Source organism: Nestor notabilis, unplaced genomic scaffold, assembly GCF_000696875.1.
Source record: "Nestor notabilis isolate BGI_N333 unplaced genomic scaffold, ASM69687v1 scaffold27023, whole genome shotgun sequence".
NCBI lineage: Eukaryota > Metazoa > Chordata > Aves > Psittaciformes > Psittacidae > Nestor > Nestor notabilis.
In genome coordinates this window covers 44,585-69,920 of record NW_009922786.1, presented here as the reverse complement: position 1 = coordinate 69,920, position 25,336 = coordinate 44,585, and the positions used below count along the sequence as shown (strand labels likewise).

General features: G+C 36.3%; 1 protein-coding gene across 1 annotated transcript in view; it reads right to left on the bottom strand.

Annotated features, from left to right (window-relative positions):
- Nucleotide 1: 1 nt before the first annotated feature.
- The window catches only part of HHIP (hedgehog interacting protein), a gene marked incomplete at its 5' end in the record, with an annotated part of 63,336 nt that continues 38,001 nt past the window's right edge, over nucleotides 2–25,336 (bottom strand). The window contains 9 exons of the mRNA XM_010011809.1: nucleotides 2–978; nucleotides 3,176–3,324; nucleotides 13,749–13,830; nucleotides 14,430–14,560; nucleotides 15,241–15,364; nucleotides 17,376–17,497; nucleotides 18,384–18,527; nucleotides 20,124–20,297; nucleotides 20,736–20,887. Coding sequence (XP_010010111.1) covers nucleotides 785–978; nucleotides 3,176–3,324; nucleotides 13,749–13,830; nucleotides 14,430–14,560; nucleotides 15,241–15,364; nucleotides 17,376–17,497; nucleotides 18,384–18,527; nucleotides 20,124–20,297; nucleotides 20,736–20,887 — 1,272 coding nt within the window. The remainder of the gene's footprint in view (nucleotides 979–3,175; nucleotides 3,325–13,748; nucleotides 13,831–14,429; nucleotides 14,561–15,240; nucleotides 15,365–17,375; nucleotides 17,498–18,383; nucleotides 18,528–20,123; nucleotides 20,298–20,735; nucleotides 20,888–25,336) is intronic.

The following is a 25,336-nucleotide window of genomic DNA, read 5'->3' as shown; positions in this document are numbered from 1 at the left end:
TAAAATAAAATAAAATAATATAAATATGTAACATGAACCCAGTGCCCATCGTTAAATAAAATATATGATAAAAAGCAGACCTTCTAGGATGACTGGTTTTGAAATATGTGAATATAATTTAATTATTAAACACTTGAAACAATCTTGATATTAAGCTGCGATAACCAGATTTTTGCATCTATGCTAGATAAAGAAATGCGTAACATTCTGTAATAGAGTTACATTGATGAAGGTGAAGGTTACAGTCTTACAATGAATTGCCTAGATAGGAATGCATCAAGGAGTTCTCAGATATTGTCTTGTGATGGAGTTCAGTTCACCTTAAAAACCGTTACAACTGGATTTTATTACGCAGCAGTTTATACAGTGGTGTTTGAAAACTGCTCTCTCATCGCCATAATCAGATAAGTACAGACATTTTGGGATGTCAAAGAATCCATTAAGACATCACGAAAAGTCCTTTGACAAAAATGTGATTTACAGTGGAATTACTTTGTAAACTATTTCTCAGGAAGAAATGAAAAAATTCCACTAGCCATAAAACTGCGTTTGTGATAGTGTGTGCCTGTGTATGTGTGCACGTATTGGCAGTCGGTATGTCTGGGGAGACGTCCAGAAATACTGACACACACAAAGAATTTACCTGCACATTTGTGGATATTATACTTAAATTAATAAAGTAAATCAAATCACTGGTATTTGTTGCAGGACAACAGTCTTTTATAAATGACAGGATTCAAAACAAATGCCCGTTGAAAGTGTAGTTTCCAAATAGTCCCAGAAACTATACAATGTAGCTGGTTAGATCCAGCAAATAGGATGTCATGTCTAGGATCTGATCAAGAATACCTGCCCTTGTCACTCTTCGGATGTTTCTATCCACTTGTTCACACTGGGGGCCGAGATAGCCTTTTTTACATAAGCATTTATTAGGCCTTACACAGACACCTCCATGGCGACAGGCTGGGTCGCATTTTGCTGTGGATAAAAAACAGTGATTTTCCAATTTGTTTAGAACATCACAAACCAAAAATACACAGTACACATTCATTAAAGCTTTTCTAAATGTAAAATGATAAAGCACATAAATTAAAAACAGAATGGAAACGATGAAATATTACAAGCTTTGAAAACATTTTTTTAAGTTTAGAGCAGTAGGGGGACGAAGTAATTTTGTATGTCTGAGAGGACGTCACCCAGGAGAGACTGTGAAACTCAAATAGATATTTGAAAAAGTCCAATTCCTATATTCATGCTTGATTTTGGAGGGCATGGAAGATCCATCTCAAAAGACTTTGGGCTCCAAATGTTATATCATTTAAAAAAAAAGACACGCAGCACATCTAGATCTTTAAACAGTGGTTGTCTACCTCATCCCATTTCTTATGCTAGCAACACAAGAAGCCCTGAAGTTGGTGAGACACTTTAGCACCTCACCATCTCCATCCTAACAAGCACTAAATCTCAGGTCAGCTCCTTTGTACACGCACAGCTCTGCACTATACGCTGCCCTTTGCAGAGCAGACTACAGTTGACCACAGAGATACACTCCTTTGGCTCTTGAATCACTTATACATGGAACAGAATTGAATTTCCTTTTGGAAGAAAAGAATCGGAGTATTTTTAGAGATTTATATTAAACATTAGGAAGAAATTCTTTACTGCGAGGGTGGTGAAACACTGGAACAAGTTGCCCAGGGAAGTTGTGGCTGCCCCATCCCTGTAAGTGCTGCGTGGGATATTGTCTACATATTTTCTGTAGCTCTCTTGTACGTTGCATTTATTAAATCATCTATCATAGAGCTGTAATTTTTTAAACAAACCAGATTATTCAAGACCCATTTATGTTCACACTGGAGATCTTTTTTACTTTTAGGTTCCACTTGGACAGGGGCTGTAGAATGAGCCTCATTCTCTTAAACGTAGGAAACCTCTGACTGACAAATGAGGACAACCAAAGTTGCACTATATGGCCAGATTACCTCATCCATTGCTTCAACCTGCTTTTGTTGCATGGTTGTATGATGGTCAACTCATGAATCTTGCCAGAAAGACATATCATCAGTGATTAATTAATTTCGTTTAATTTCATTCCAAACAAAGTCACTCCTGCTCATCACTAGAAACCAGGAGGTTGCTAAAATTTACACTCCAGGCTATAAGGACCTCATAGCTGATCCTGCTTCAGCAGAGTTCTCCTGAGTGCCCTTCCAACCTGAATTATTCCTGGTCCATCGTTTGATCCTTGCTTTGTCTTACTCTGTGCTTCTTTTACTCTTGAGTTCTGTTGCCGCTACATTAACCTGATCTCTTTGGATAGGCATCGGCTCAAACTCACTGAGCAAATATGCTCAGTCAGAAGACTGCACTGGTGCACTAATAAAACCTTCTGGTACCCAGGCTTGGTCTGGAAGATCTGCATAGGCCAGAATTATACAGCTCAGACATAACCACAGTCTCTGTGATAAGGTGAGAGGACAGCTGTGGCACTGCATGTTCATTCATCTCACCCCTTCGGTGTCATATCCAACACCTAGATTGGTTACAGTCACTTTTTCAAATAAGTGACTTCTAAAAGTTGCACTATGGCAACAAGATAGGACTTAATAAAAGCACTGTGATTAATAATAGATTACAGTAATGTTCTGGTTATTAGCTCCTTTGTGATAATTTGTACATAGAATTCTCTTTAAGAAACTAGAGCAATTTTATTCTGTAGTACCAAAACTAAAGTATTTGCATTAAATTAGCAAAGTGCAAAATATGCAATAGTGACCTGAAAATCTGATTTATTGTTTTTTCCTGACAAGGTACTCCTATTTGACACTGATGATAAAACTGCAGGTGAAAGCTTAATGTCCAAACAGGGAACGTGTACTGATTGTATTTCCTTTTGTGTTACCGTCTTGGTGAAAAAAAAAAGAATACTTTTTCCTGTCATATTATGCTATTAATTGCCTTCTGTAATGGTTCACAACGTCTTAGATGTTTTAACTGTTGCACTCATTCAAACTTACTGTTCTCCTACAACTCATGAGATTGGTATTTCTTTATCATTGTCTTAGAACTGATGGTCAATGACATATATTGAAAATTTCTCTCAGCAAATAATTAAAAGCAAATTATAACATATCACTGCTTTTTTTCACTTATTGCTATGAATCTATATACAAACCAGTTCTGCAGAATTCTCCTTCCCAGCCTTGATTACAGCAGCATTTTCCTGTGGGAGTGCAGTGCCCATTCCGACAATGCCTTGAGCATTCAGATGTCAGTATCTGTGCAGGCTGAGCTGTTCTTTTGCATTCTTCAGGGACTAAAGGCCTGAATAAAAATATATGAACCAAAGAGATAGTTAAAAGTTGGGGTCAACAAGAAAAACTCTGGGGTTGTTATTACAGGCCTGATTCTCTTTTATGTTATTATCAGTGGGAGAAATCTGTTCTAAGGGGATTGCTTTTTTTTTCTCAAAAACATGAATAAACATAGAGATATGTTACATTAAAGAACAATACAGTGGGATTTTCTGTTCTTTCATGTAACTGCCTTCAGAGGTCTACAAGATGTAATAACAGTCCTTGAGAATTCTTAAAGCATAAAGCTGGTAAACACGCTTCCTGAAGAGCTTATCGTAGGCAGCATGTATCTCTAGATAATGTCATTATTAGACATGCTCAATTCTACTGATTGTGTGGCATTTCTTCAGAGAGCACAAATAGTCATATAATTCAGTCCAGAATCTGATGGTGTCTTTTTGCTTTTCTTGCTGATTTATATTTCTGTTTGTATGCTGGGAAGAGTAATCTGAACAGCAAGTTTTATGTTGCACATAATGGCATACATAATAATTTTACAGAAGTATTGCCTCTGTCTATGAATTCAGTTCGACATGGCAGATATCTATTTCCGTAGTCTCACGAAATCATATTTGGATTATGCATTGTGGATGCTTACTGAAGCATCTGAACATCAGGAAAGAGTTTTTCACTGCTGGCACAGGTTGCCCAGAAAGGTTTGGAGTCTCCATCCTTGGGGATATTCAGAAGCTCTCTGGAGATGGTCCTGGGCAACTGGCTCTAGATGGCCCTGCTTGAGCAAGGGATTTGGACCAGGTACTCCCCAGAGGTCCCTTCCAGCCTCAACTATTCTGTGGGTGCTTCTGTGAAATGCATGTATGAAGGAAATTGTAGGTCAGTTGACAAAATATTTCTGATACTTCTTTTTTTCATGGGCTTCTTGGTGTCAAGTCTTATGTAATGCAGTTTTTTTCTGTCGATGTCTACAAAATATTCTGGATGTCCAGTAGCCTTTTTTATTTACAAAAGCACAGCATTATCTTCCTTAACAAAGTAGGAACTGTAGTGTTCCTTCTGTAGCATTAAGTGTGTAAAACACCTAAGTGTTTTAACTTACCTGTGCCCTAAATGTTTATAAGACTATCAATGCCTTTTAGATGCTAATTGTTTGGGGTTTTTTTTGGTTTTAATCTAGCTGTATATCATCATATTGGCCACTTATTTGCTGTCTGAGTTCAGCAGCTAGAGACTGAGAGCATCACCACAAGGCTACAGTAGAGGCGCCATGTTTTGTCTCTGCTGTGGGTTTGATTGCACAGGAGTAAGTTTTGAAAAGAATGTCAGGATCTCCTAAGTGGTCTAAACAAGTAATTGAATGGGAGAATCACGGCAAATGAAGTTAATTAGTGAAAATACAAAATTTCTCATTCTCATGCAAATAATCAGAACTACTGCCATACATTCCTAAGCTTGAAATTTGCAGGATAAAGATTCTAATAGTTTTGTGGAGAGCTCAGAGAAATCATGGCTAAGTGTCCAGCTAGAATCCAAGCAAACCAAAGCAAAATTATATGAGATGGAATAGAATAGAAAATAACATTGTTCATTATGCTGACATCAGTATTAAATCCCAAATTATGTGCAAATAGCTGATATAGCAACTGATGCACTGATTATCCTGCCAAATATTAAAATCCTAGATTGATAATCCTATGTGGAGAAAAGGATAGTCTTTGAAGTCTGAAGAAGAGGTATGATGGAGGTGTGGAAAACAGTGACAGAAAAAGACAAGGGAAATCGGGCATTCTTGCTTATCTCCCATTTCAACATCAGAAGAAATATAGAGGGGAAAAATTAAGCTAAAGAAAACAAAATTAACTAGTTGAACTCGTGGCTTCTAAGATACCAGAGAAGCCCATGTTCTAGTAGGGTTTTACAAAGATTTTTCTATGCACAATGGGGCCATTCAAAGTAATATTCGATAGAGTAAAAATAATTTTAAAGAAAAATAAGCACTCATACCTAATGTCACTGAAGTCCCTAAGTAGCTGACTGGGCTTATATTCTCCCCCACCCACCCATTTTGGCATGCAGCTTGTTAATGGTACATTACAGAGTTTCTTGCATTTGTCTTTGAAACAGTAATAGAGTACAGGCTCACTGGTTTGTTTCACTGTAGCACTTTCTCTGCTCAGGCTTAATTGCTACCATGATTATTTAAACATCCATACAGAGTAACTGGCTCCCCAAAGATGTTAAGGACAGAAAGAATGTGTAGATGCATCTTTAGTGTAGCAAAATTTCAAAAGCACTTCTGAAAATCAGACTTAAGGTCCTGTATTATTTAAGGGCTTTGAAACATTTTGACACCTTTCATGCAGCATACTTGAAACCCTTTCAGGTTTTATGTTTACATATTTCCACAGCTGTCTTTTAAATATAATGCATTAGGTTTTTGACCTTTAAAGAATTCCAGTTCTGTACTAATGGTTGAGAAAGTTCCTACACTTAAAAATTGCGAGATTCACAGGCAATACTCTTTTGGAAACAGTTCTACAAAATGGTATGATTTTCAGTGGAGACTTGTTCAGATTTAAAAAGATCTGTCTTCTCATTCCTACCTCTGGAAAAAAGAAAAAATTAAATTTTACGTGATTTCTTTATAGCCAACTGCATAGGAGACAACATTCTTTCTTCATCTGTCTCTGCTAAAGCCCATTTCTTTCAAGTTATTTTAAATGGGAGTCTTTTTCTTGCTCAAAACCAAGTACAGAACTGTGTTTAGCAGGAAGCATAACCTCAGGCTCCTGAAGCATCTCTTCTAAGAGAGCTCCAGTGGCATGTCTTTAGCAAAGAGTGACCTCCTAAGTCACACAGATATTTTATTTGTAAAGATAATAATTTATTTTATGAATAGTGGTATAGTATTTATCTATTATAGTGTTGGAATATATGGGGGTTTTTTAATTTGTATTTAATTAGGGAGGCAGAAATCATACTTTTTTGTATCCAGCCAAGTATGGCTGGTCAATTTCATGATTTAAAGTTTTCTAGTGCTCATGGTACTTGTGAATTTAACCTTGCCCCTTTTATTCTACCATCAATCAATAATTTGCTCTAATCAGCCTCGGATAATATTTATTAATGGTGCGGTGGAGTAGATACAAAGATGGAAAAAGTTCTGGTTGGCAGAGTGCCTTAGGAGAAGAGGAATACAAATACAGCTGCAGCAAAATCCTTCTTGTGTGTGAGAAGAATTACTGGCTTTCCCTGGTTGTACTATGGGAAAAGACACACTTCTTTTTCAGGATTTGAATGCTGTTACGGTACCAACATGTACCAAGAGAAAGTCTCTGCCCCACAATACTTACACTTTGCGTTCTTAAGGCTTTAAAGGGGTGGAAATTTTCAGGCTTAGAGTAAGTTGAACTAAATCTCACAAAGATAAGTCTTCAAACTGACTGTTGGGACCTGATCTTTCCAGCACTTAGACAAGCCTATGTTTTATGTTTATATAACTAGTGCTTCGCTGTGTCTCCTGATGTGGAAAATAGAGGGGAATAGATGGAGCCATGCTGTGGGCTGGAGAGAATTTTTTTCCTTGTCTCCCTCAATCTATAAAACTCAAAAGGGTACTGCTTGATTACTCTTACAGTAAGCACTATTTGGTCCACAGAAAGTCAGCCAAAAATGTAGCTGATAATGACTATTTATACGGTCTGTACAGTTCTAGTTATCTTAAAGAGCTGTTCATATATACAGTACAGTACAGTATATCTTGCTTGTTAAAACATACTTTCATGAAACTGTATAACAACTCGAAATGTATGGAACATGGAGGAAAAGTTGTACTGGGGGCTGGGGCCCTCGCTGGGTCCCTTTGCTGACGAGTGCAGTGAGCTGGGAATTCCTGGCTGTAGGATGTGTAAAATATTTTTTGCTGCATTACTGTAGCTAGTGTAAGAAAGTAGCTTCTACTGCTAGTTTAGAGGCACATAAAAGTCTAACATGCTGTAATAGATTAAAACTCATCCTGGAACTGCTTAGGCTTTCACACTTTCTTTAGTGCATCTCTTCACAGTTCCACTAAAGGCACAGAGTGATTCAGTTGCTATATGCACTTGCCTATAACTCAGACATACATAAATCAATGCAAAGGGAGGGTCAAATTCAGCAGTATATACAATGGTACTGAAAAGAAAACAATTCCTCCTTCGTGCCATTGACACAATATCAAAAATCTCCTTTTCTCCCACTGAAGTGAGAAAAAACAAAACTCCTGGATGTTCACAATCAAACAAGGGGTATGGCCATAGAAATCCTGATTGTGACAAAAATATAAGGAAAAAATGTTATGCTTCAATTAACTGCTCACAGGATATTAGGTATGAGAATGATGCTTAAGTGTATCACCAGAATTTGTGCACTAGTTGTTTGGGTTTTTCTTTATAAGGGAAAATGTCAAGAAAAAATAATTTTGTTTCACTACTTGTCACAGACTAAATTTACTACTTGTCATAGAATAAATACAGCATCTCTTCAGGTACAGCTTCTAAAATTAAAAAGTATACCTTTAGTCCTGGGAGAGATGCCAAAAGCTCGTTACTTGTCTCCAGATTTACTACATGGGAATAATGTGGAAAAAACTCATGGCTTTTAAGATTTAAACTCAGCAGCATATCAAATTTATTCTTATATGGTATACTTGTTCATGACCTCTAGTCTTAAGAAATTCTGTCGTGTTTGAAAACTAGTCCCTAGTGAAGCCTGTATCAATGTTAATAGCTAAGAGGTCAATGCAACTGCTAAACAGTTTGTATTACTGTCAGGGTGGTCATGAAAACAACACCTGCTGCATGAGCACTTGGCAGCTGGGTCAACAGGCACTGTGGGAATTTATCAATTTAGGGGGCCACTTGCATAACACTTTGACTGATGAATTGGGAAAGACTGGCTTACTGGGCTAAAGCTGCTCTATTATGTGTGACTTTCTTTAGGATGGCAGAGGCTTCCTGCAGGCTCCAGAAAATAAGCAAAAGATAAACTGAGCTGTTTTTTCCTTATAAAGCGATAAAAAGTGAGAACTCCTTAATAGCCAATGCTAGAAAGACTTAAAAAAAAAAGGGGGGAGGAAAAAAAATCCCAAACCAAAACAAAAACTTTTACAGTCAGTGAGCTGTGATGTGATTGAAAAAAATCCTTAGGTATTTCCATCGTGGTTACAAAGGAGTTTTTGTGAAGTACTTCTGTAAAGTGAAACTCTCTAGACTAGTATTCGCAAAAAGCTCTAATTTCTCTTTAGTGTCTCTTATGGGAATAGTAACTGCATGTGGGTAGGTAAATGAGATAAGAATTTTGCATGCTCCGGCTAAACTAAACATCATTAGACATTAATTCTGGCTTTCCATTCCCTCAAATGACTTAAGGGATAGTAACTTTCTAAACAGAAAGAAATCGTATGGCCCACCTGGATTGGTGAGAGCATTTACCAACAAAATTGGCTCACTCTACAAAGAGTTTCCAGTAGTAGCTTCAGAGTATATCTGTACCCCGCCAGACCTGAGTATCTTGATGCAGATTAGTCTAATACCATATGTTTCTGTGTTTCCATTTCCATAGTAATTAAAGCCTTCAAGAGGGCTACGCTTGCATAAATACTGTTCTTCTATCATACCATCAAACGCTCTAGACTCATACTAAAAAATAAAACCACTAGTGTTTTTGTAAAGAGCCCGAACAATGTCAAAATGAGGTATGACCTAGATATTGTCCCTTAGTGTCTGAAATCAGTCTGTTTGGAAATACTCTCTGACCGGAAATCCCAGAAGGTGATGATGGAAAGGATGATAAGTGGAATCACATACTCTGGAGGAGCATGAAAGAAGAGTGAGGTGGTTTGAATCAAGTTCAAGTTTCAATCCAATGGAAAGCAGCTATTCTGGCTGATGATATGAAACATACTGAAATCCAGATCTGTAAGGTGTTAAAAGGAGAGGAAACCTTAAGTGTGCAAGGACACTTACTTAAGCTCTGTCCTCTCATAAAAATCACCTGCTGGCTCCAGTGAGCCACCCTGAGCAAAAGTATTATACATCCCCTTTGGAATCACCGTATCAACAGTGGCAAACACTTAAAACTTCATAGGGGATACAGCACTATAAACTTTTCTAAGTTAAGTTTCAGCTGTTAAATGGTAATCTTCTGCATTGTCCATCAGTTTGAATACTCTTCTCTGACTCTTTAATTTCTTCTAGAATTTGCTTGGAGATAAAAGTGATCATAATATAAGTATTCTAAAAGAAGACTTACAAAGCCACATTATGGCTGTTCTGCCACCTTACAAAGTTTATTTTCTTACTTCTTGGTCTGTCCCCATCTACGGTTTTCAAAGAACAGGCGGTAATAATGTTTAAAGTACAGCTGATATGAACCCATCAACAGATCTTTCTTATTTAAATACACATTTTTAATACTGTCAACAGCTGATTTTCTCCTCTTGTCATGCTAGAAAATGATGAGGTTTTGTTTTCTAATGGATTCACCTCCTATTTTCTTTCTCTGTTACTGACTGACTGTAATATTCGCACCTATGCACATTTTCTACACTGCTGTTTACCTAGTTATTTTTCCTATGTGTTCATCGATGTCCTTTTGATTTATGCCATTATGTATTTGTAGAAGCAGAAAGCAATATAGAAAAACTATGAACTAGAAAACAGAATTATAGAAAATAAAAAGGTTTTCTTTTTTGGTCACAAAGACAATTTATAAGTGCTAGTGTTTGCACTGATCTTTAGGACATCTGGTTAGCCCTGCCTTTTAGTTGAGAAGTACATAAGTCTTTCTCCCTGTGTTTTCTCCTGAGTTCCTAACCCTGGAAAGCAGTTTACTTGTAATAACACTTTTTTTTGTAATCATCAAAGAATAGATATATTTTTCAGAGACACAGTTTCTAACTTTAAGAAATTCTTCTTTTGTCTGCTAGTTTATCTAATTTACCTAAAGCTGGTCTTAAGTATTTGTAATTCTTAGGGTTTCTCACATCTTCTCCAATCTCAAAGCCAACTATGCCATTACCTGTCCTCTTCAGCCTACCTGATTTTGGTAATAGGAAGGAAATGTGCATTTTGCAGCACCTCACATACTTGGATTTTACATTCAATTTAACTTTCATGTTTCTGGTTCATCGATTCATTGCCTAAAAGCTCCAAAATTCTAATGTATCATTTTAAGATGATACATTATGAGAAGGATTATTTAATTCTGTGCTTTTGATGGGAGGCTATTAAGTTATTGATATGAAGCATTTGGAGGACCTGAACAAAAGTTTCCTGTGGTAACTTGAATTCTATGTTTCAAACTACCTTGATGATGGGGGGATTCTGAACCTCTTGTTGATCATGTTTATCAATTTGTTATACATCACCTCAGCTGAACACTTCATTTTTGTTACGTGTGAAGGACGTTTTAGGATAGGACTTTCCTATTGCTGAGGATTGAAGACTAATGCCAAGGGTTCTCTGGACTACTCTCATCCTCTGATCTTCTAATGTTTTAACCTGCCCACTTCTTTTGATTTTTGTACTGCTAGCAATATCCAAGTAGTAGGTTTCATTCTTTAGCTATATTTGAGACAAGGAAATCAGAGTCATAATTATGTTTGAAAACAACTTTGATTATGCTGTAGTTTTTGACAAAGATCCAAAGAAATCAAATCCTGTATCTTCATGTAACATTTATTATTTAGGATAAAAGAATAATTTCATAAGCTTGCAGCAGCTTAAGAATGACCACTAGCAGAAAAAGACCGGTTTTTGCATGAAGATTTTAATTTCCAGCACGGGGCTACCACAAGGGATGATTTTGTTGTTTTACAGTGCCCCATGCATGGAAGGCTCTCTCCAAATTGATGAATCTGCCAGGGGCCATCTCTCACAGGGTTTTCTTAGTAAGCATTGCTAAGATGTGACAAATCAATACCTTGATGACTTTATTTATACCTGATGCTCATAGCCCACCTGTACCATCTTTATTTTGTGTTCCACAAAGCTTACTAGGGTTTATACCTATATTTGATGTATTTGTATGGAACATACAATGAGGAAGACATGAAGAAGCAACAATATTAACATGCAAAAAATATCAGTGCATGAATAACAATATTTTGTTAACAAAGCATTACATGAACATTTGCCAATGACATGGAATTTTAAAATTGTTTACATGTGTAACGTGAAATTAGCATGAAATGGTAAATAGAGCTGCAATGCTCTTTTGTGCAAGTAACTCACTATCTTTCTCTTAAAAACCTGCATTGGTGTGAGATTGAAAAACAACAAAACTTTGCCTGAATGAATATTATCCCATGTTTCTAAAAAGTCTTACCAAAACCTATGTCCCTTTGCCACAGTCTGTTTAATTTCAACTGTGTGCCAATTTACAAAAGTATTCTACAGTTTTCTGGTTACTTTCACCAGTAACCAAACACAGTCTTGACCCTTTTCCATGCATGAAAACAGCCAACCGTGAGCATAGCAATGGGAGGTCTGGCCTTTCAGGTATGTCAGCTGAAGACCACCCTACTGGAAGAGGTAACAAGAACAAAAAGCCGAGGTCAAACAAGGCAGCCCCATGTAATTAGATACTAATAGTGGATTTAGGGTGTAAAATTCACTTAAAACCATACACCAACAGACTAAACAATCCCAGAAAGAATGGCAAGTTTTGTTCTAGAAAAATGTTTTTAATACCAGAAAGCATAAATAAAACATACGTAATAACCTTGACGGACAGACTGCACTAACCTGCAGTAACATCTGCTTCCAAACGACTTGCTGTAGGTTTGGGATAGTATAATTATAAAACACTGAAACTCTACTGTAACTTATAATACAGTGTGCATCCTGTTTCACAAATTTATTATTGACTTCACTTGTCCCAGTAACAATTTTTAGAATTTAAATTCTGTCAGTAAAATAAATTCCTCTCTGAAACAATCAGTAGCAAAACCAAAAATGTGAGTCTAGCTGTATCTGATGCTCCTGAGGAAACATCCTGATATAGATGCTGCACAAACAGGAAATTGCTTTTTCAGGGTATGATGAGGTTAAAGTAACTAATACGACAAACTTCATTTCTACAGGCTGCTTCATTTTGTGTTAATTTCTGATGCTTTTGCAGGATGGATATGGTACTTTTACATGCTACAGAATTGGTCTGATAGAGCAGCAAGATCCATCATGAAAAAAATTATATTCCTCCAGCTAAAGTGAGTATCTACTTGTCATCTGCTCTTATTGTTGCTGGGACCTCTGGGTCATGTCGGAAACTGGCTTCCAGATCCCCTAATATTTTAGTAGCTCTAGCTGCTCTGCAAAGATCATATCTCAAGAAAGTCTGGTTTGATAATTTTCATTTATCCTCATTTTACAAGTAGTAAATTAGTCTAAATAATTAAACTAATCATATTAATTCCATGTCTCATAAGTCACTTGAGTGGGATTTATAAGCCTTTTGGAAACAGTGCTTTAAGAACTCTTAAAGAATTTAATATATTTCTGGCACACAGTCCAAGAGAAGAAGGTTTCCTCCCTCGGTGCTCCAAACCTCTCCAGGGAAAGACAGGTAAATGCAGGGATATGTAAAGATGCTGAAAACTTCTAAGCAGTGACAATTCACACCCACTGAGGATTGAGTCCTCTGTATTATTCTCCATTGGTGGTATCTCCTATACAACAGAAGAGATGTTGGGAAAGACTGAATTTGTCCCTTAGCAATGTCCCTATGGCAAAACTGAAATTGAGGAAGTGAGACTAGCACTGGCCGGGGACAGCTTGTCTGATACCTAGTACTGTGAAATTATTTTCTGTAGTAGCTTTTCAGTACACAGAGTAGGTACTGTCAGCCAGTACTAACCTTTCGAGCCAGCTCCCTTTGTGCACTGTCCTGCCGCAGTGGCAGGTAAGGAAGCAGTAGCGCTGGGGAGAATTCCAGCACCTGCCTTCCACTGATGCTGCTTAACCTCTGTGGTACCTGCTTCATCTGTTTCATCTGTACCTGAAATCATCTGCTTCAGAACTACCAGGAGAATGTTTTACCTGTACTGGTTCCACATTAAATATGTCTACACTTCTGTGAAAGCATGCAAAGAATGTGAATCTAGGTGGGAAACTGGGCAGCATTTAGCATAATGATGAAGTAAAAATTTCCAGAAGTTAGTGTTGGTTACACCTCTGTTCTTCTGACATTCACTTTCTATGAGACAGGGATTACTTTTAGTGAATCTATTCTGCTTGCTGCTGATAGTACATTTGCTTTTAGGAAGCTCCCTGCATTGAGCATTTCCTTTCTTATTGAACGTCAGTATTGCATAATTCAGCTACGTGAAAAGAATGACATTTACCTTTTGTTTTCTAATGAATTGAAGGAAAGGCTAATCTTAGCGATGCTCACCTTTTTGGGTCAATGATCTTGTAGAGTTTCCCGCTGTGAGGCTGCGTCATACTTTTACTGCTTGATAATATGTAAATCTCACCTGTTAAAGAAACCAATGCAATAAATGAGTTCTTTCCTAAGATGTCAAATACAAGACTTTCGTGATCTAGCTGTATTTGCAAGATGAGATTAAAAAAACTTCAGAAGAAACAATCATCACTGAAACACACAACAGAAACTTGCTATTTGGAAATTCAAATAAGCACTTTCCAAAATTGATTGTTAAAATGTACGAGACATTTTATCATGAATGTGTTTTGTTTCTTATTTATAGAATTGGTTAAAAAAATAAAATTAGGAAGGCACAAGAGGGGGATCAGTCTGCTCATGCAATATCTTTGCCTCTTGAATCGGTAACGTTGGGAATAAAAGCCAGTGTATGACACATTGTGTCATAGTGAGGGGGACAGTTCACAGAATGTGAGAGACACTAAGGACCTTTGCCCCTTCCAACAACCCATTCTCTTCTTGGTTCTTCTTACAAGGCTGTTAAGGGATAGCTGAAAGCAGCATAGACATCTTCGGCAAAGGAAAGATGGCCTTTAGATTTCTTCATTTTAAACATTGACTATATTTCAGCAGGCATTAGCAATAAAGCTTATAATTTAATAACATTTTTTTACTATTTATTTTATTTACCTGATTCATCTTCACCAAATCCCAAGACAGGGCCTGAAAAGAAACCTCTACATGAACCAGTGTTGCCAAGACAGAGGGGTTTCTCTTGCCACTGTTTGGTTGCCGGACTCTGTTGCAGTGTTAAAAAATTTCTATATTCAAAAACACATAAAGCAAATTGTTACATTACATTTTGAATAGAAAGTTTTCATGGTCCAGATAAATAAGTAAACAGTTGCTGCAAGCAGCTCCATAGATATATCTGTGCAGTTCATCACCTTATGATTTCCTGCCTGTTGTTTTTCAGATGCTTAAAAAGCACAGCATTTCCCTTCCTGTCATTCAAACATTGCAAAATCAGGTTCAAGCAACACTACATAGCCATTTCTGACTACTGAGCTATTTGGCATGGGAAAACTACGCCCATTCACTTTGCTCCATCAGTGATGTTTCCATAACACCCAAAAGTTTTCAATGTCTTAACAGACCTGTTTGGGAAACTGTTCCACAATTAACATTTATTCCCATCACAATGTAAATAATGCATCTAAGTGTTTGTAGAACTAAAATCTGAAGAATGCTGTGATGTGTCTTTGTCTGTGCTTTTTTCCAAGGACCAGATACGTTACCTATGTCACTGTCATGGTTTAAACGACATGAGAATACTGTGCTATTTTATTTCCAAATCTAGACTTAAATGTGCACTGTCACATCACTAAACTGGCAAAGTGACACAATATACAAGACTGTTGGTGTTCTTTATACAGGAAGCTCAATAACTAAATATACCTTATGCGCACTTTTGTTTAAGACTAAGCTATAAGAAACCTACCCATTGCGGTCTCCAAATACGTAACTTCCGTAGAGTCTTTCAGACTGGCAGCCCCGATAGACAAATCCACCAACCAAGGATCCACTGCTGAATGGTTTGAATTCTAAAAGTGAAGGCTCACTTTCTAAAAAGGAACTACCATAGCATTAGATCATATGCGGAATCATATTTTGATTCACATTTATGAACATGTTAATACTTCAAAAAAAGACGTTAATTCCATTTAAACATTCCTCAAAATTCAACATGTGTTGCTGCAAATGAAGCATGAAAAAAAATCAGAAAATTACAACAAAGGCTGTTTGTGAAACAATCAGTTAGGAGAGGCTGTAATTGCTTTCTTCCGTGTGCACAGGCTGGGGGAATAAAACTATATAAGGATTAGGTCAGAGTTTCATTGAAGTTGATGTAATTACTGCTGTTAACCTTTATGTGTCAATACAGTCAGCATAATGGATCTCCTGAACTTTAGGAATACAGTTAAGCCCCCTTCACTGTAAAGTCCTTCCAGTACCTAAGAGCAGAAATTCCAGTGACTTTCAGCAGAATTTGTTTTCAAAGCCTTTCAGTGGTTTCAGAAACTCTTTCAAAATCAGTGTCAAAGGTATGTGTGTTACATCCCATAAAACACTAGTATTGCTGTCCATAGCTTCTCATGGTAATTTATTTTATGCTGCTGTTGTAGTTGCTAGTTCCTACGCATTTTATTTTTCTTTTCTTTTCTGGTTTTTTTTTTTTTTTTTACAAAACTGCAAAGTTTAGCCATATCAAATGATGTCTCCAAGATAGTTTCAGTGGAAATGTTCCTATTCATGCAATCAAATACTGCTTAAGGTAGAAGTAGGCTCAACTTGACATGCTAACTGCATCATTTTAAGTTAAAGCCACAGCCAATAGACCTTTTTGTTTTACAGGAACATTTTTTAGTTGGAGGGCTATCTGCAAGTCTTTGATAAATGAATTTCCCTGACTATTTTACAAGAGTAAGAGCTGAAAGTTTATGTGGGAGAAAAGGACGCTGAGTTCTTTGTATTGAAGCATTTGACCCAGAGCCTAGTATTAATATTGGCAAACTGTTCCGGATAGACAGAATATTGCTTAGTTTACTCTGCAAAAAGATGCCATCAAAATTCCACTGGAGCAGTGGTTTACCAAATATTACTCTTTGGTTTGGCTTTTATAACATGAACGCAGAAAATACACGCAACAACTAAAGCAGAACAATTGCATTACACTATTGTGTACTACTGTACTAGCCAGCATAGCTGCTTTGCTTTTAAGTAAAATACAGGTGGGAGGACTAGGGATGTGAATAAACCCAGAAAATGCTACACTTCAGGAGACAGACCAGTTCTTGATGCCTTTACACACCTTTGGCACTTATCACTTTTTACCACCATGAATTTACAAGCTGCTAAACAGTCAACAAACGTAGATGATAGCTCAGAGTAACTGTCACCTGGATTGCCTCAGCAAGCAATCTTAGTGAGTATCAGAGTTAAACATTAAACTAAAATTGAGACTGACAATCATATTGAGTCAGAGAGAACATGAAACACTTTAAAATTTTAAGTCCCTAATTGAGTATGTTTATGTTTTTGCAATCTAATCTAAACAAGTCATTCATTATGAAGTAGCAGCATCGTGCATTTTTCTAAGGTTTTCATTTTTAAACAGAACTCAATCATTTCCCTGTTTGGTTGTGGTTTGTTGTTGTACAGCTCACTTTTTCCATTATAGGAAGTGCATTACATGAGGTTTCCATTCTGTATCTTAAAAGGTTATTTGTGAATGGCTGAGAATACATTTTCATCACTTCCTGATATTCCAAAATCTTTACGAGCCATCGTATGACAGACTAGCAACTGGCATATTTCTTAAGTCTTATTTATGTGATATTCTACACCAACAGGGAAAATTTGAGTCATTCAAATTTTGTTTTGTCTTGAATCTTTATCTGCTTGTACTGTACTTTTTGTAAGTTCTTTCTTTTTTATGTTACCTGTCCTGTCTATGCTGGAATCTACCTATCCTGGATATACAGTCCTGTATCTATTTTCTTCTGCTTTTTATTTATGATTCCATGGGCATAGAAACCGTCTGTTCCCACTAGCTTTACCCTGGATGGAACTTACCATAGTCTTTACCCTTTATTATTTGTAAGATTCTTGCTGAAGATCTGTTCTTTCCATTTGAGTCTGAGCAAAGTATAGTTAAATTGATGTTTACATCTGTTGGGTGGCGGTCCACAGCACATCTGTAGAACAAAAAACATAAGAAAATCCATGAGACAGGTGAGTTTATAATGTATAATTCTCTATCAGTAGTATCACATCACATTTTGAAGGATTATTGTTTCTTTGTGGTGCTTTCTCATTTGATGGACCTAATTCATACTGATCCAAAATATCTGGGAACTGCATCAGATTTGTATACAAGAGAGAACATACCTTTCTCATCCCTGCACCATTTTTTATGTAATGTGAAGTAAAACTGTTTCTTCCTAATGATAAAATGTACTCTGCGAAATAGCACCTGAAATGAATAGTGCTTTAACCAAGCTAAATGAGTTGACTTACATGGTGTAGGAATTTTGGACTGTTAAAAAGTCCGAGAATCAAACTCCTTATCTGAACAGCTTGATGTTCGGAATTTTTTCAAACCATGACTTTAAAAGTCACTTTAGTACTACCACCCATCTAATTTGTTGAATTATGTGTTGTTTAGTTAAAGCATCGTTCTCCTCCTTGTTATTGTTTAGATATCACCAGATGTTCTCATTTGTTTTCTGCATGCCTTGTTTTCTCAATCAGGATTCCCATCTCAGCTGTATTTCACCAGCTCTCTGCTTTAAGCTCTCTTCTTTCATAAAGGTAATAATTCTATTATATGTTTAAAACAAAAATCCTGTTCTTTGTTTCTGTCACTTCAGTCTTGACTTGTAACAGCTGTGCATACTCTTCTCCTTTCCCAATGTACATTTGTTTCTAACTGTGATGTATGCATGGAGGTAAAGGAGTGGAAGTTTTAAAAGTTCATGAATGCCTTTAGCAATAAGATTTTGTTACCCAACTGTATAAAAGATTCCTGGTTGAAAACAATATCTGCTCCAGAGTAATTCAGTTTAATTGAGACTTACTTACCGGCCTGGATTGTGGAGTCCATGTGCAAAAATCTCAGGAGGTTGGTTTGTGCTATTAAAATGTGGGTTGCTCCGTGGTATGGAGTAAGGGGCATTGCACAGGTCAGTATTTACATCGAGGCGCAATACAGAACCTGTAAAATCACTGAGAAAGTTGGAGGATAATATAATTGGTTTTTTAAAAATTATTTTACTAATAGGTTTAAACTTAAGCAGGGGAAGTTTAGATCAGATATAAGGAAGAAGTTCTTTACAGTGAGGGTGGTGAGGCACTGGAATGGGTTGTCCAAGGAAGTAGTGAATGCTCCAATCCTGGCAGTGTTCAAGGCCAGGCTGGACAGAGCCTTGGGCAACATAGCTTAGTGTGTGGTGTCCCTGCTTATGGCAGGGGAGTTGCAACTAGTTGATCTTAAGGTCCTTTCCAACCCTAACTATTCTATGATTCTATGATTCTACATAATACTACAGTGAACCAGAAAAATAAACCGCTCACTTTACTGAATAATCACTTATAGACTGGTTTTATGGTACATGCAAATCCAAAGAGTAATATCAGAGCCTGTCAAAGATTCAGTGTGGCCAATATGTTGCACTGTTAAGTGCATACTAGCATGCCCCTGACCATGCTGTTGGGAAGCGATGTTGATAATAAGAGCAAATTTCCATACATTATTGTTGTTTTATGGCTTCAAATGCAAGACTGTTAACTCTTCTACATTGTTTATCCTCAGGAGTGATTATGGGCATAATGACTATAAAGTTACATAATGTTTTTTGCTAACACTTTGAATCCTACTCTTGAATTCAATGATCTGTAGTCACAGTACAATCCAAAGATTAATTATACATTAATTAAAAAAAAACAAACAGAAAAAAACCACAAACAAAAAACACCCAACAAACAACAAGAAAGTAATTTTACTGGTTAAAGGGAGATGTTGGTATTTGTTGTTACATGAAACAGGACAGAGTTAAAATGTTTTGCCTTACATTCATGATTGTAATGGAGGAAGGGAGAAGGACAAAAACGTAGAAGAGTGTCAAAACTCTGTTTACAAGCATGAAAAGTTGTATTTAAATTGATTTCGTTCTGTCTTTCTTCATCATGAGTATGTTTCAGTCTCCCCTTCCTTTACATTAATTAGAAGTCAAGTGTTAGAATTGCTCTCTGGTCTTGATTTTAAGTACATTCTCAGTGCAAAGGGCAGGAGCACCTGCTATTCTGCTGAGCCAAAGAGGCCTTTGAGCATAGCAACTCCTTTTAAGTCTGTAAAGGCTCAGTACTGCACTTTCTCTCAATTAAGGCAAATGTTGCAACTCTTAACAGAGCACAATGAAACAGAGGGAAAAAGCAGGTTAAGCAAATTGTATAAGTAGAACCAAAGTAGGATTGTTTCATGTTTTCTAGCCATTTTCCTGAGTGATATGTTGTTATTGACTCTGGTATGTCTGTAGGCATGTTTTTAGAATGTTTTCTCAATAAAGGTGTCTTGTTCATAGAATAATAATTTGGAAAAAAGAAGTCTAATCTGTGCTTAAATACAATATATGTAAGCAGTAAGAATGTTCTGAAAATCAGCAGTTTACTAAACTCAGGCACTGAAAATAGTAGGATTATGTAGTAAAGGAAGAGGGAGAAGGATTTGCCCTTACAACTGCTGATCGCTTTTGATTCTGACCCCAAATACTGTGCAAAACCAGAAGACAATAATAGAAGTCTGTCCATTGGCAGTTTTTGTACCTTAAGCCATCCATCTCTTCCATATCATCTAGAGTGATCATGCCATCTCCAAGAAAGATGTATAGGAAACCATCTGGGCCAAACAGAAGCTGTCCTCCTAGGTGTTTTCGATGTAGTTCTGCTACTTCTAAAAACACTCTTGCTGTTCTCATATCAACTTGGTGTGGATTTTTCCTGCAATAGAAAGATTATCACAGTTATCATAGTTTACTATCACTGTTCTTCTTCCTAAAAATAAGCTCAAGTCATTCAAATTATACTTTAAGATGCGGATGTTGTAACTTGGTTGAAAAATGTAAACAGTTATTTCTGAGAATTTTAATTTTTCCAGCATTCACGGAAAAATATTTTTCTGCCTATACACAATAAGTAGGAATAACTATAATTTAAAAATGACAGAACAACAACAACAACAAGATCTTTAAAAGAATAAACTAGTGTACATACTGGCATTCCAAAACTACTGTTTGAAATAAAATCAGCAATAATTTCTCTGCCACTGTGCAAGTATACGCATTGTAAATATGATAGTTTATTTTAGCAGTGGGAAATACTAAAATGAAAGGTTGCTAAGAAATACAGTATTAGTGAATTTTAGACTTCTAGTGATACCTGGATACTGTGTATTCTACGACCCTAAGGATGTGGTCATGAGGTCCAATAGCCCACCGTTCTTGGTTGGTGGTATAAGACACATACAGCTTTCCATTTTTCTTGTAATTGGGATGGAATGCAAGGCTTAACAGTCCTCTTTCATCTCCTCCCTGCAGTCAAATGAAAAACACAAAGAATTGTGAAGTTAATTATGTTCTTTATTGTGTTTCAGCTGGAACCCAAAAAAAAAAAGTTTCTTTCTTGTGGATAATCTTTGCCCAAACTCTTTCATTTCTTTCCTGACTACTGCACAAAAAGGATTATAAAACATTTCACTTTGGGGAAGTCTTTAAGAGTTAGAACAAGACAATTGTCTTACGTAGTTATCTATGCACAAGCCTCTTACGCCACTTTTGTGGAGTGATTTGTGTATGTAATCTTTGGGAAGCCATGAAGACAAGTTTAAGTGCTGCAAAGGATTCTTTGCTGGGTTACTAGGTTGCTTGTAATTCGTAGAAGACAAATAAAAAGGTCTATAATCAGCAGTCACTTCTAATCCAAGTATCCAAACCTAAAACATAGTGCTGGCTGCCAACTCCCACTGTCTTGGCAATATGTTTAGAAAACAGTTAAATTGCTTGTGTAATATGTAAACCTTTGTTTTACCCTGGAGGCAGCAACATCAGTTGTCACAACTATGGTGGTCTGTTCATCATAGCTAGTATACTGTAGGTAATAAGCAGCCTTGGTCTCTGTGCAGAGAAACCAAAGTTTTACATGTGGTCCTTCAATGGAAAGGTTTTTGTTATTTTTTAAAACAAAAATAGAAAAATCTCCAAACAACTTTATTTTGTTATTATGTTTGCCACAAAGATTAGTACAGTTATATGTTAAGCATCAAATCCATGTAATGTACTGTGACAATACAAATACCCCATGTACTGAAATAGAAGGCAATTTTCTCTTTGGCAACTAAAAATATATGTAATATTACTATGCCTAAAATTGTATTTGTATAAGTGAAGAATAAAACTTTGATTCATTTGATGCTCTTGAGGTAATACAGGGAAGAGAAGCTATGGCATAGAAATAAACAGAGTACATAGTTAGCAATTCAAATCAAATTCATATATGTGATTATTCACAAGCTGATAGTTGTTTTGGAGTTTAACTCAGGGTTTGCCAGCCTTTCAAAACTAGCGACTCTGTTGTAGATTCAAGTGCTCCAGCTCTGCACACATAAGGAGACAGCATTTTGCAACTCTAACCACACCCATGATAACCAATTATGAAATTTTAAATTATAAGAGAATGAAGCTTTTAAAATGTATCTGCAATTCCAAGTGATGGATGGGCCTGTCTTCCTGTTGAAAGACATCCCACAAAAGGCCTACTTGGGAAAGTGCACAGTTTAATTTATCTTAATACAACATGATTGCCATACTTCCTTTTTAATCACAACCACCAAAGAGAAACCTGAGTCAGAAATGGAGATGTAAATAGGTCAAGAGATTTCCATACAAAGATATTTGTACAATGAAATCTGGATCCTGCTCATTTACACGCAGCCAAAATTTGCTAGTTTGTTTGCTAGAAAAGTTTAGTTTCAGGAGGTTATCAGAGAGGTTAGTTTTGAAGGTCTAGTTAGAGCTGCCAAATCAGTTGCAGTCATCATGGATGAAGGGACTGGTAATCTAGCTCTTTCTCCTTTATGAGCCAAAAATAATTCTGCAGCTGAGTCTGAACTGATTGTAGATATTATTGTATGAGTTTCTAAGAGTTTTGACCAAGTTGCTCTGATAAAGTCTGAAGCAAAGGGAAGCAGATTAGTTGCTTTGGGAACAGTAAGGCATATTTCAAAGATTCCTGATGAATGATTCTATCTGTTGTGCCCAGACAAAGACAGTCGTATTGCTTCTCCTGAGAGATGAGTTCAACTCATTTAAGGTCCCAGGAATGTCTGTGAGTCACACTAGGCCTGCCATTCAAGGTGAGTTATTGAAAGTATTAGTGAGAAAAGATCTTTCTGTTACTAAGCTGAAGATTTTATTTAGCACTTGATGTCATGGGAGCAGTCTCAGTGTGAAAGTGAAGTTGTTGAAAGCGTAAACAGGTGAAAATTAAATTAAGAGCTTTCAATGAAGTACACATGAAGCAAGAATTTGACGAATGAAACATGGGACCTGCAAGGTAGTAAGTATGGCAAGTTGTATTCATAGGATCAGGCCAGTATTTCTACTAATTGCTGTGTTGCATGATTCCATTAGACTGCAATATATTACTTTCTTTGTTTCTGGAATGTATCTATTGCTTCCTGAAAAGTCAGGCTGCTTTCTGTTTTTCAAAGTGAGCCAGACACACTGTGTTCTAAAAAGTCTATTTACTCATGCATTTAACAAAAACTTTGGAAATATCCCTCTAACATATTGAAATCAGTGCAGCATCGAGCCATTAGCTGGCTTACAGTCAATTGGAAATCCAGCTGAATTTTTCTACAGTTATTTTTTCTTGTTTTGGAAAATAACTGTTCATGTGTACTTTCAGCTTTATCACTAACTGGCAAACCTGTTGTTTCCAACTAAATCACTGCCATAACTTCCATAGCTTTTGAAATTATCTCTATGGTGCCAGAAAGTATATAGCTTTCTGTATTGTTCTGTCTCATATGTTGTGGGGTAAATTGAGAGCTATCCAACAAAATCCCTTACAAACAGTCAATTTGGTACTATCAAACTGAATGATTATGTGCCTAATTTCAAAATTTCCTATTTTCTGTATAGAATGACCCTCACTTTCTTTTTTGTTAATCAACAGACTTTTGATGTCTACTGTGAAACCAGCATCCCAGGCTTTATAGTATTGTCTTGTGTCAAATATGATACTATGTATCAAATATCTGTATCTTTCTCTTGCCAGCTTAATAATTTATTGACGTCCTTTACGTCCTTTTCTTATTAAGTTTCCCCTGAAGATGAGACCAGCACCAACAGCCTAGAGATGACAGTAGCTTGTATGAGATTCTGCACTATTTAATGGAATAACCATTAACACTTGTCAGTTGTATAAGGATGGGCAAGAAGAATGAGACAAATCTTTGCATTCCATTGGGATGGTTGGTGGAAATTATAATTAATTATCTAAACATACTCTGGTCTGGGGCGAATATGAAGTCTCTGTCGTAACTAAACCTGGAAGCTCACACTTCCTATATCTGCCTATGCAGCAACTTAGGTGAACACTCCTACTGTCTACTCATAGTAATTGCATGTCTTACACTTCTTTCAAAACTGATTTTCCTTGGGCCAGATTATAAGCTTCAGCTATGGAGTTCTGTGAAAGGAAAAACATTCCTTTAAAAAACAGTTTGGTCTAGTTTAGGACCACAAGCATGAAAATAATTTTATCAGAATTATATTAAGTATAAAGCCAAGTAAAAGTTGTATGCATTAAACCTGAAGTGTTACTTTACTTTTCATTTTAAAATGGTTGGTTAGGTACATTATATCAGTTTTGAAAGTATATTACACCAGTGTTTTCAACTGAAGTATATTTTTAACGTTTCTTTTTGTATTGTAATTTCTGTCATAATATATTTACACCTGTGAAAATGTGAAATAACTGCACAACATGATCCCCTTTGTATTTTGACTGACATTAAGAAGAATAATTGTTGCAAGTGAATACTGGATTTTTACAGAAAGGTGCTATTTTCACATAAGCATTCCTTAGAAGTGGGCTTACTTTCTAGCTCTGTTTCCAAATGCACTCTGGCATATCTCTGATATATACACAAGTACTATATTATCAAGGTATGATACTTCTTCTATCATACAGAAACATATGCTGCAGTTATTTTTAAGATATGCTGACATTTCATTACATCAATATATGTATTACTTCCTATAGTAAATATAGAGAAATACATGAGAATGCGTTAACTGGTATCGTTAACTATTTAATTTAAAATAGATTATATTGTAAGCATGACCCTTAATTATGTAACCTTAATAGCAATTAAATTTAGTAAGCAAAACCAGACATGATCATTTATTTCCATTACTGTATAGCTTAATAGTCAACAATACAGATAGCAGATTCTGAGTTTTCCTTTAGAATTGATTTTGCAATTCACTCTCTTATATAAAATAGCGGTATTTATACTTAACAGCTTTTTCATCTGGACAATCCCACTCTCGTGTTGGAAATCAGTAGCAACATTTATTAAAAGAAGTTGTGCTTAGAATATGCATATTCAATGGTAATTTGTGACTTAAAATATTAACTCTAATGTAATGTCTTTGTATAATTTGTTTTCATCTATTGTTATAGAGCAAATGCTGGGTAACTTGTTGAGGTAGTTATGATCCCCCTTAATTTAGTTTATTTCCTATGTAATAAATACCATAACTAATACGCATTACCATGTATTTGATCTTAAGGAGTTTTATTTGTAAAAAGCATGGGGGAAGAGGTCATGGAACATCTAAAATCTCTTATCAGGCAGTACCATATGAACGCTTCAGAAAAAGGATTTCTAATTAGGAGATCCCAAAAGAATCTGTGCTTATTTGAACCCTCCTTTATCGGATCTTACTGTCAGGCTGAAGATCAATGTCAGG